Source organism: Mauremys mutica, chromosome 6 (genome assembly GCF_020497125.1).
Source record: "Mauremys mutica isolate MM-2020 ecotype Southern chromosome 6, ASM2049712v1, whole genome shotgun sequence".
Taxonomy (NCBI): Eukaryota; Metazoa; Chordata; order Testudines; family Geoemydidae; genus Mauremys; species Mauremys mutica.
In genome coordinates, this window is record NC_059077.1 from 94,771,023 (window position 1) to 94,783,770 (window position 12,748).

Genomic DNA, 12,748 nt, shown 5'->3' on the forward strand with positions numbered 1-12,748 from the left:
CCAGGGTGTGGGAAATACAGGATGGTTTTCCGGCACCCCTTTTACAATATAAACTAGTACACACACTTAGTACTTCATTGATACTCTAAATATCCATTGGCTAAATTGATGCATAATTGTTAAATGAGACAGAGTCTGAAAATTTTATTTAAAGACTTTTACAGGTCATGGACAGAATAAAATGATGTATCAAGAATTCAGAAATAGACCAAAATGGTTCTTTCCAGACTTTTGGGAGTTTGGAAGTTGAGAGGTAGACTGGCCTTTGGCAGATCAAGTAGTTTAGAAACATGATTTTCTAAATGCCTTAGTCAATTTTTTCCCCATCTTTCAGCATTATCTCTGAGTGAGTTCACCTGATGCCTACGCCATGTCACCTCATTGACTCTATGTTAACTTCTGCTCTTCTGAACAAATATATATGTATCTACACACACACACACATATATATATATATACACACACACATATATACACATACACATTAGTGACACCAAACTACCATCCACTTTTAATAAATGCTTTATCATCTGCTCATGTGATATGTGACTTTTTGACAATGCATAAGTCAGCTGGCTACTAGGTTAAAGCTAGCCAGGTATCTTTGTATTCTTATGTAAGCCTTATTTGTGTTTATTTCCATGCTTTGCTTTTCTCCTAGTCTTTTCTAGTGGTCTTATATATAAAATATAATGCTAGTGAAAGTTGCTGAGTGGCGAGCCCGGGAGACCAAGAGCTTTGTATAGCCAGGGAAGAGGTGCACTACCTGCAGCAAAACTGCAAGCTTCTCCCCACTACCCACGTTCTTCCCCATTAATGACTTAACCTAAAGACAACTAAAGTGTTAGGAAATCCAGTCCAGTTTTTAACCTATCTAGTGTTTTTTGTGATATAGGCTTTTGTTCACAAGGAGCTACTGTGACACCACTCACTCATTGCACATATCCTCTTGAAGATCTGTAGATAATAAAGGCTTTCTGTTTCTAATGACATGAGCTACATTTTAATTAGTGACCTAGAAGCATGTTTGTAGCACTGTGCTAATCTCCTGAACTGTGATAACTAGTTTGAATACATCTTTACCTGTGATTTAAAACTTTGTAGAAATACATTTATCTTCCTATTATCACACTTCTTTCTGAGCTACTTGTGTTCTAATGTTAAATGCAAGATTATTTTGTTAAATGCAATAGTGTTTTGTCTATTTAACTGGAAATGCCCATTATAGCTTTTGGAGCTTTATCTACGTAGGCCACATTTTAAAATGAGTTTTCTGTAAGCAATATATTACAATATAAGACTTTAAACAAATTATGAAGTTGGTTGATCTGACAGATAAAAACTTCTTCAACATGACTGAGGCAGTTTCTTCGATCCTGCCAGGATTTTCAGAGACACAGTGGGCGAGGTAATATCTTTTATTGGACCAGCTTCTGTTCGTTAGAGAGGCTTTCAAGCTATACAGAGCTCTTCCCCAGGTCTGAGAAAGGTACTCTGAGTGTCACAGCTAAATATAGTAACTCCTCACTTAACGTTGTAGTTATGTTCCTGAAAAATGTGACTTTAAGCAAAACAACGTTAAGCGAATCCAATTTCCCCATAAAAATTAATGTAAATGAGGGGGTTAGGTTCCAGGGAAATGTTTTTCACCAGACAAAAGACTATATTATATATGTATACACACACACCCAGTATAAGTTTTAAACAAACAATTTAATACTGGTACACAGTGATGATGATTGTGAAGCTTGGTTGAGGTGGAGGAGTCAGAGGGTGGGATATTTCCCTTACTGCTAAATGATGAACTAGCAATTGGCTGAGCCCTCAAGGGTTAACTCACACTCTACAAGGCAGCAGGAATGGAGGGAGATATGCTCAATTCCTGTTTAAGTACACTGCCTTGTTAATTAGATCAGCTTGCTGAGACCGCAGCTGCTGCAAGCTCCTTCCATCCTGAGCCCTGGTGTGTCCCCCCTGCTCTATGGAAGATGTGGTAAGCGGGATGCAGGAGCAGGGGGGAGGGGGACACCCTGATATTAGCCCCCCTCTTCCTTCCCTCCCCCCCCGCACAGCAAGCAGGAGTCTCGGGGAGCAGCTCCAAGGCAGAGGGCAGGAGTAGCACATGGCAGTGGGGGGGAGGGACAGCTGCAATTGCTAGCCTGCTGGGCAGCTGCTGCACAAGGAACTTAGGGGAGCGGGGAGCTGATAGGGGGAGCTGATGGGGGGCTGCCGGTCCACCCTGGTTCCAAGCCCCCACCAGCTAGCTGCAAGGGGCTGCTCTTCCTGAAAGCAGTAGACAAAGTAGGCGGCTGCCAAACGGCATTAGACGGGAGCATTACACAACTTTAAACGAGCATGTTCCCTAATTGATCAGCAATGTAACAACAAAACAATGTTAACTGGGACAACTTTAAGTGAGGAGTTACTGTACAAGGTTGAACAGATAGTTTACCACATATTCTAAGGGACCATTCGAGGTGAAGTGGCCCATTAACACCCCTGTAGTCATAGGACAAAAAGAGGGGTTAGTGATTGTTGTAATAATTCCTAAAAACAGTGTTTTTATTAAGAGCATGATTATGTCTAGCACAGCTATGAATTTAAGCTCTCAGGCTCATCTTTTGAAAGAGCTGTGCTGGTTTCCTTTGAGGATGAGGACTGATAGGTCAGATACGGAGTGATCGCTTTGTGAAAAGTGTTCACACATGGGTGATATGGTGTTTTTGTGTTTTATCGTGTTTCTGTGTGAGTTCATTGGAGAGTGTAGTGATTGTCTGATTTCACCCACGTAGTTGTTATTGGGGCATTTAGTGCACCGGATGAGGTACATCACATGTTGTGATAGGCATGTGTCGTGAAAGGTGTGTAGGGGATGCTGATCATTGTAGCATTGGAGATATGTCTACAGGTTTTGCATCTGTTGTGACAGGGTCTGGTGCCACTTTGAGTTGGTGTGTCCTGGTCTGTGGAGAGCTTGCTTTTGATGATGATCTTGGTGAGATTGGGAAGTTGTTTGAAGGCCAGAAGAGGAGGTTCAGGAAAGCTTTCTTTCAGGGTGGCCTCTCCATACATTTAAGTTGTTTGATGATACCCCCTATGGGTTCCAATGTGGGGTGTTAAGTAACAACTAGGGGTTATTTTCAGATGAATTATTGCTTAAAGGAGAAAGCATGGTGTTGTGGTTAAAACACAGCAGTTGGAGTCAGCAGATGTGTACTCTGTTCCTAGCTCCCTATGTGACTTCAGGCAAATTGGTTAACCCCTTCACACCTGTTTTCTCATGTGTAAAACTGGGATAATGATACTTACCTGCATCACAAGAGCATTGAGAGATTTAATTACATTAATGTTTGTAAAGCACTTTGTGGTTCTTGGATAGAAAGTGCTATATAAATGCAAAGTAATATGAAGGCAGAATTTTAACCCACTTTTGGTATGTGTGTTTTTCTAATTTCCAAATCTTTAGGTGGTCCTGCCATGACAAACTGAGACTAACATGCCTGTTCAGTACTATAGAATAGAGTGAACATTTCTCCAAGTTCACAAATACCTTCAACCTGTGAGTAGAATAGGAAAGTTTCAAATCAATGTATTCAAAAGCCTTTTTTATCCCTATTAAAGAAGAAAATTCTGTTTACCTGCATTTGACTCATGTAGGCAATAGAAACCTGTTCTGATTTCTGCAGTTGTGTTCTAAATTTCACACATTCAATTTCTTCCAGATCACCACCGACCTGAGGCAGCGTTGTACAGACAGTCATACTGGAACCTCAGCCTCTGCACCTATGGCTGCAGGAATCATTGCATTGGCACTGGAAGCAAAGTAAGATTTGGTCTATACTCTGGTAAAAATAATAATAATGCATAAATAAATGCATATATTTTGTTAACGTGTCATCTTTCATCCAGTGACCTCAAAATGCTATAGAAACATTAACTTGTGAAAATTCACAATAAACCTGTGAGTGAAAGAAATATCACACACACACACTCAATTTTACACATGAGAAAACTGAAACAGAGAGAGACAAGGGAAAAAATGTTCTAACTTGGGTGCCTAAAGCTGTGATATACTTTGCAATGGTGATGAACACATGCAGCTCCCATTGAATGGCTTGGGGGACCATCACAATGCAGCTCGAGCTTGAGTCCAGTATTTAGGCCATTGTATGTGGCATTGTGCATGGACCCAAGTCCCTTTCACTACCTCAGTTCCTAGGGATGGTGGAACTGAGGACAGTGTGCCAGCATGAGCAGATGTTAGCATTGTATAAAAAATTAAAAATCTCAGTATCATGTGTGATGAAACAATAAATCCAAGATTTCTATCATGTATATATCTATGCACTGGTTTTTAAAATATAGATTATCTGACAATGGACCAAATCATTTAACCCTTACTATAGCAAAATTCCCATTAGCTTTTATAAGAGTCTTCCTCAACTGCAGAATTTTGCACGTTGTAACCAGAATATATATTTTAACAGGCATTCTTGATCAGAAAAAGCCATTGAGAGTTTATCATGTAAATTCATATTTCAAAACTTTTTCATTGTTGTGTATTTTGTCAGCGTGAACTGGTCTGGTGTGCGCAATGTATATAGACTAATGATCAGCAAAATCCTGTTTAAAATCAGATGTTTAAAGTTAAGAGATTGATCCTATGAGGTTCAAATGACACTGTTCAGCTCCCACTGAGATTGATAAAAGCTAGGGGCACTCAGAACCTCAAAAGGACCAGGCACGGGGGCAGGGGAGGGAGGAGAGGAAGTAGAGGGAGTGTGTATCATAATCATTTCAAATTGTATTATACTTTCGTAGTATGTAATCTGTAATAGCAAACAGATTTTGGGTTGCCATTTTGTAAAAATGTAGCCTTTAGTGTAGAATCCCTGACCTAAAATTCAATCCAAAGCACATTTTTACTTCTGAGTTACATAGCCATGAAAATAAGAGATTGTAATTGAAAAGCTGATACAGTCTTAAGCAGAGCAGAACTTGTGTCATTATAATTGGGTTTTCCCAATGCAATAGTTAGTGACAAAAACGGCTTTGAAAAGTTAATGTAATACTGTTATTTCAAAAACCATTCTTTCAATCACTTTTTAATCTCAGCTGTAAAATACTTTCATTAGTTTTTAAATAGCCCACAGACACAGATAAAATTACATCTGTATGCACCAAAATGGTATACTGCTGGAGGTTTTCATAATTACTTTTTAATGAATTGCTGTTGCCTATAATTCTAATTGTATCTCTTTTCATGGTATTTTATGTATGTTTTCAAACACATCATTGTTATAACTGGAATTTTCAAATTATAGTTGCAGACACATACAGGGGCGGCTCTACGAATTCCGCCGCCCCAAGCAGGGCGGTGCGCTGAGCCGCTCACGCTGCCGGGCGCCGGTCCCGCACCTTCGCGGGACCCCCCGCAGACATGCTGCTGGTCCCGCGCCTACGGTGGAGCTTCCGCAGGCATGCCTGTGGGAGGTCCACCCGAGCCGCGGGACCAGCGCATCCGCCGCAGTCATGCCTGCGGGAGGTCCACACGAGCCGCAGGACCAGCGCACCCGCCGCAGTCATGCCTGCGGGAGGTCCGGTCGTCCCGCGGCTCCGTTGGACCTCCCGCAGGCATGACTGCGGAAGGTCCGCCGGACCCGCCTGCCGCCCTCCTGTTAAAATGCCGCCCCACGCGCGCGCTTGGTGCGCTGGGGTCTGGAGCCGGCCCTGGACACATAATACCTGCAGCCATACCAGTCTGATCAGGCAAGGTACTGGATGCTGATGGCAATTCAGTAGGTGATACTCTTCTTCCAAATAAATAGCTGCCATTGTGGCTGACACTGCAGACATAAGCAAAATATTGTACTAATGTCTCAGGTGTGGTGATGGAACAATGTGCTGCTGTACGTAGATAAGATGAAAAAACCAAGAATCTGACTAATTTTTAAATATCCCGTGGTAATCCCTGAATATTGGCCAAATTCCAGGTGAGATAGTTATATTTTGCATTCCTAAATTCCCTGGGAGTTTTGGTAGATAAAGAATTCTTCACTTCCTTTCCAGAAATGGATATGGGCTAAGTGTGTCTGTATCTATATAGATATAAAATAATTTGTATTGCTATTAATATGCTAAAATGCGGAGCTACTTAATGCAATATACTTAGCATGCATTTTTACCACCTCACTTGCATTCTGCCCACTAATATTTCTCCAATGGAACTATGCATAACTGAACCTCAGATAGGCTTCACGCTACTGGCATTAAAAGAAACCAAACAAACAGCTGGCAAGAGAAATGTTTCCTGTTTTCCCCAAAAATTAAAATTTCCCTCCCAAAATTATCCTGGCTTGAGACCCAAGACATTCAGTCCTGCAACAGTGACAGATTTATTATCTAATCCTTTTTTTATGAGAGCTAGAAATAGGAACTTTACACCATTAAAAGCCAGGAATGCCCCTTTATAGAGGGATGAAGATCATAATATATTCAACTTTAATATCTTGACATTACTTTGTATGGATCAGCTATTTAAAATATTTGTAAGGTGTTTCCAAATGTTACAATATTAAGAGGTATTTGTTATAATTTTCCTCTGCCTCTGATTCCTGTTGGGTTAGATGACACTAAAGCATCTATCTTTACAGGTGATCTGATAGGAAAAACATTACTAATAACAATATTTAAAACTCTCTTAACCATTTCTAAAATACTTTTATTTTGTAAAATACAATATGTGGCATACAGAGAATACATGACGGTGTCATGTAACACAAAGATTTTATTGGCACCGGCAAATGGAGGTTGGGGGTTGCAGATTTAGCCTTAAATTTAATATTAATGCCTGTGCTAACAATCATCATATTTATATTGGATTTTTCAAAAGATTAGTGGGAAAGGAGTTTTCAAAGTTAATTATGTTCTTCACACCATGAGCTGCCCAGTAATCAGAGCCCTTTTTGAATATGTTTGAAAGAATGTGTGTTGTTCAGTGATAAGACACTGCCTAGTAGGAAAAATGTGGATCTACCATGTGTATTGAAGCTCTGGAAATGTTTAGATCCTAGGTGCGCAATTCCCTACAGCAGCCAGCTATGTTCACTGCCTGGGAGGCATACTACTCCCTAATTTAGCATCAGCCTGACCTTGACATTAATTTAGAGCACCCAAGAGGCTGCTCTAACTTATACCACTTGTGTAAGGATCCTAAGAGACCTTAAACCAGTGGCGATTTGAAAGTATTGGAGCTCTATGTTCCACCTTGCCCTGCTCCTGGCCTGTCCCAGCCTGCCATCTCCCTGCCTTAGAACCCCGCCATAGCACAAATGGGTGGGACGGCTGGTATAGGGCTCAGCTCTGGCATTTTGACCAGCATTACTCCAGTGAGGAGTTCCCCTCCACAAGGGGAATTCTCTGCTGATCTTTGGCCTGGGATTTTTTGAAGAGCTGATAAATTCAATACTGCATTATAGTCTGTGATATTTACAAAACTTTCTTATGAGTTACAACTTCCATCCAGTGTTTTTGTATCAAATAGCATATCCACATCATGTGACCAAAGGAACCTAATTTAGTTTCCAATATTCAGGTTTTTCAAATGCTCATTTGGTAAAACATGTGAGCATAACTTAGAAATGTAAATATGAGTCTGTTGCATTGAAACAACAAAGGAATAGTTAGCATACACACACGCACAAAGCCAGTCTCCATGAGGGATTTCTGCATCTAGGGCTCAGCCTATAAAGACCCAGTAGTATTTGGGCCTTCATGACCTGTTTTTCAGTTGCTTTCTTTTACGTGATCAGGGCCCAGTGGAGTTAGTATCCTGCTCCAGCTCTGTAATTGGGTGCTTAATTGTTTTCCATTCTTTTACGTTCATTATGCAATGCCAAATTTTCCTAACTGTAAACCAGCTGCTAGAGAGTAAATTGTTATATTCTACTAATTCAGCATTGGTGGCATCTTAACTCTAAATATAAAATGTTAAAGTTGCTTTTTGGCTGATGAAGGATTTGAATGCAGGATTTGCATGAATCAGTGTGAAGAGAGAGAGAGAGAGAGAGTTTGTTTAAACAGCAGATTCCTTCCTTTAGGCATTGTGTCATGTTCTTAGGGAAAACTTAAATAAAAAGAATGTCTTTTACTTTGCTTGAGAGGAGGTACCTGAACTTGAGAAAAAATAATATGTATACTTCCAAGGTGAAACCTGCATGTTTCTCTATTAACAAGCCAATGCCTATGTTTTTCCATCCATAATTTGAGACGCTATAGCTACATTACCAAGAAAAAGCCTGTGAAATCAGACAGAGTTAACCTGCTATTTTTTCTCAACTGCTGCAAAATACCTGTTGTATTGCCTGTGTTTCCTTCTCTCATACGACTTATATACTTCCTTTGTCTTTGCTAATATAATGTCAGGGATAAAACAAATTACTATTGGAAACAAATGAATAACTTTGGTGATTAGTAACATGCTGATATCCACCCAGAAAAGTGACAATAAAAGTACATCAAAAAGCTCCTCAATTTTTTTTAAACAACAACATAACTGAATGTAAATCACTGAGAGGAGAGGAAGTCTGTGCATCCAAGCACTTACCCCCTAGCCTATATACATTTGAAATCTCTCTCATTTTCTTCATCTGCAAATTGGTGCAGTTAAGGAAGGGACTCAGATTTCTGAAAACTAACCCAATAGCAGCAGTACTTCTCATACTGATTCATTTCCTTACAGTGCCTCTGTCAGTAATGCCGTAAAACAGACAACTGTCTGGTTACTTACAAGTTTTTGGTTCAAGGAATCTATCTCATATCCCTTCAGTGTTAAGAGAGGCTTTCATCCCAGCTACTAGGAGCTTGATTACCAATGAATACAATAAAGGCCAAAGGTGATAAGAAAACTGAACTGTGGAAATGCTTTTGGAGTGTCATTATTTTATATATGGTTCCAGTGTGAGATGAGAATGACAGGTCTTCAGTTTAATCCTATGACACTCAGTGAACTCAAAGTTGTTCTGCTTACCTGACTGGCTGCATGTTATTAAAAGGAAATGTAAGAAGACTTTACATAAAACAGAAATATTAACATTTGGTTTAAATAGATTATTGTTATAACTTATTAATAGTATTTTCAGAAGAGATTTAGAAATAGAATTTTTAACAAGTTATGTATTTGAAATCATGGACTTATAGGGCTAGAAGGACCTTGAGTGGTCATCAAGTTCAGCCCCCTGCACTGAGGCAGGACCAAGTAAACCTAGATCATCCCTGACAGATCTTTGTCCAAGCTGCTCTTAAAAACTTCCAGTGATGGGGATTCCACAACCTCCTTTGGAAGCCTATTCTGGAACTTAACTGTCCTTATAGTTGGAAAGTTTTTCCTAATGAACAATTCATCACCATCCTCTTTATTACAGCCCTTAATATCTTTGAGACTGTTATGAGTTCCCCTCACAGTCTTCTTTTCTCAAGACTAAACATGCCCAGGTTTTTTAACCTTTCCTCTCAAGTCAGGTTTTCTAAACCTTTGATCATTTTTGTTGTTCTCCTCTAAACTCTCTCCAGAAAGTAACTGTCTCCCTCAGTATACCAGAATGTGACCAAAATACAGGGTCTAAACTTAGTGCCATGCTCTGGAGAGGAACAATTACCTCCCCTTCCTTTCTTTCTGTTAAAAGCAGAAGTAACATTAGCCTTTTTCACAACTGCATCACATTGTTGGATCATATTCCATTTGTGATTCACTATAACCCTATAGGTAAAAATAAGTTGTTTGGCCCATGTTAAGAAAATGTGTACAGCCGTTTTGTTGAGATGCTCTAGTACCTCCCTGCTTTGGAGGATGGACTTGAAATTTGGTGGGTAGTGAGGTATCACCTTGTCTTTTGCTGTTTCCATGAAAACACATCCTCATTTGGCCAAGTTATAAACCTTTAAAAAATATCTTAGTTCATACGTGCACAGTAGGTTTCTCATTGCTAAGCATTCTTTAGCTCACTGGTGCAGGAACTAAGAAGGACTTTCCCTGCAGTTGCTCTTCTTGGCTGCTGCTGCCGGCCTCTGGTGTGTCATGCATCAGCAGTGGGAGAACATGGAGATTCTCCTTTCTGTTCTGTGAGTACTCCTACTGCTGGTGCTCTGGCAGCCTGGAGGAGGAGCAGCCTGACTGAACTGCGGAGGAGACAAGATCCCAGCAGGAGGCCTTGTTTTTAGAGTACTTTAGAGTCTATAGTTGAAGGCTTGATTTTGCAACCTTAGCATTTTTAAGGTAGTTTCTTGGATGTGATAACATAAATAGGACTGAATTCTAAGCACTGACAGATCTAGATCAAAATGACAGTAGCTGCCTGCAGGTTTGTTAATTGAGGGTTACGTAAGACTTCCCCAAAGGTACCCCTAGATGCTGAATTAAAGAATATAATAAGCCTGAATTGATAATGGGACATTGGTGCCATAGCTCCTCGTCTGGGTGGACTGTATATCTCTTGAATAGTTCTGTTTCATTCTTTCCTCCTGAGAAGACACAGACAATAGTGTGAAGCCATAGTCTGAGATCTCTCTGCAAGGTTCTATTTTGTCCCCCTTCTTTTCTACAAGTATGCGAAGCCATTGGAGGCTACAGCAAAGTATAGGCAGCAGTGTCATCAACATGAAAATGGTCCTTTGTTTATTTCATTTTCATCAGAACTGATCTATATCTATGCATGGTTATTGTGTGATATTCTGCCTGGCTCTGGATCTTACCACTGTATCCATATTTTTGTGGTTTTATTGCAATGTGGTCTATGGGGGTCTACATTTAGGACTACTGAAGCTAGTGCAAAATGTGACTGATTGTTCATCTGGTGATGTTGGCTGTAAGGAACATACACAACAAAACTTGCTCCCTATTTGCTTCTGGGTGAAACTTAAGATCTTGACTTTTGATCTATAAAGACCTTAAAGAGCTAAAGGACAAACTCTTTTTCTGAGAGTGACCACAGCAGCTGCCATAAAATAGAGTGCTCCAGATAGTACTCCCTGGATTTAATAATCAGGCAGACATCCTAGGTGGTGAGAGACAAGGTGGGTGAGGTAATATCTTTTATTGGACCAACTTCTTTTGGTGAGAGAGACAAGCTTTTGAGCCACAGACAGCTTTTCTTCAGGTCTGGGAAGAAGAGCTCTGTATGACTCAAAAGCTTGTCTCTCTCACCAACGGAAGTTGGTCCATTAAATGATATTACCTCACCCATCTTATGTCTCTAGTACCTGGAACCGACTCGGCTACAAGTACATTGCATTTCTAAGTGGTGGTCTGTTGATTGCATATGTGTGAACGATTAGTAATAAATAATTTATTTTGCACATTTACTTTGGGATGACTGTTTTTTCTTCCTTTAAGAGAAAATGTGCCATCTTTAATAATACACATGCAGCTTAAGGCAGGTGATTGAGCCCAATTTATAAATCTAAAAAAAAAGAATGAATACATAAATGTTCATTTAATAATATTTCAAAATATGCTGAGTGCACAAAAGTAGACACTCTTAATAATATGGGCACTCTTAGGAATATTTAGGTAGGGGCAGAAGGGAGTTAATTATCCAGTTTGGAATTTAGCCAAGATACTGGGGCAGAAACTGTTACCCTTGGGAAAGGTACATAGGTAGTTTAAATAATCACACAGCTTTACTTCTCGCCCCCAGCTGGCTGGTCCAGATATGACTAGCTGCATAAGTATTACCTAAACATAAAACAATGACAGTCTCCTCATGTACCTGCCAGAGCAGTTAGAGTACATCAAGCATCTGCCCAAATTAGGCACAGTTGAATAGAGCTTTACCCGGGCCTATGCTTCATTGTTATTGCCCATTTCTAATTAAATTCAAATCCTTCCCCTTCCCCAGGAAAATGCTGGTATAGTCTCACCCCAACATGGCGGGTGTCAACAAGAAAGCACCAGCTTTGCTAAGCCTGGAAGTAGTGTCCTGCTGCTACAGCACATACGCTGGAAAAGAGACAATAGTGAGGAAGAGTTAGGGGACAGTGCCTTCCATTACCAGCTCTATCAATATCCCTGGCTAAAAGGGTAAAATTGTTTGAAGATCTGTGAGAGTTAGAAGTTAAAAGTTCGTTCATTTTCTTTGCAATGAACGACAGTGTGACCTGATGTACTGGGATTTCACTGAGCCTGCCTGCTCCACTAGCCTGGGCTCCCTCTCCCTGTTTTGCTAGATTAGGTTCTCCGGCCTCTGGCAGCACATACACACAGGTAGGGACGCACCAGCTGTAGAATCACACAGACTCTGCAAACAGATCTCTATGAGACGACTCATCTAGGAAATCACCTAGCACTCAAGTGCAGCTCCCCTCTGGAAAGTCCACCCAAAATAATATTGTCTTGCGTTGTAGAGAAATCTGTACAACATAAGCTCATAAATTTGCCCTATCCCTCAGTGTGGAGGAAGATCTGTACAACTTCTTGCCCCCCTCCATTATAAATTGCATAAACTGGGTTTAAGAATAAACAAAAGCAAGTTTATTAACTATAAAGGGCAGATTTTAAATGATTGTAAGGGATGGCAAACAGAACAAAGCAGATTACGAAGCAGAAAAAACAAAACATGCATACTAAGCTTAAGATCTTAAAGTCTGTTATTGGTATGAAACTGATTGAACAATGAAGAGAAGAAGAGCAGCAGATTAGATGATTTAACAACAAAATATAGGCTTAGTGGCACCATCCTGTAAAGTTGCTACA

General features: G+C 40.2%; 1 protein-coding gene across 3 annotated transcripts in view; it reads left to right on the forward strand.

The window, feature by feature from the left end:
* Positions 1-12,748, forward strand: part of PCSK5 (proprotein convertase subtilisin/kexin type 5) — a 283,839-nt gene that overhangs the window by 144,000 nt on the left and 127,091 nt on the right. For all 3 annotated transcript variants that reach the window (XM_045020518.1, XM_045020516.1, XM_045020517.1), the window contains exon 9: positions 3,723-3,823. In XM_045020518.1, the coding sequence (XP_044876453.1) occupies positions 3,723-3,823 (101 nt within the window). The remainder of the gene's footprint in view (positions 1-3,722; positions 3,824-12,748) is intronic.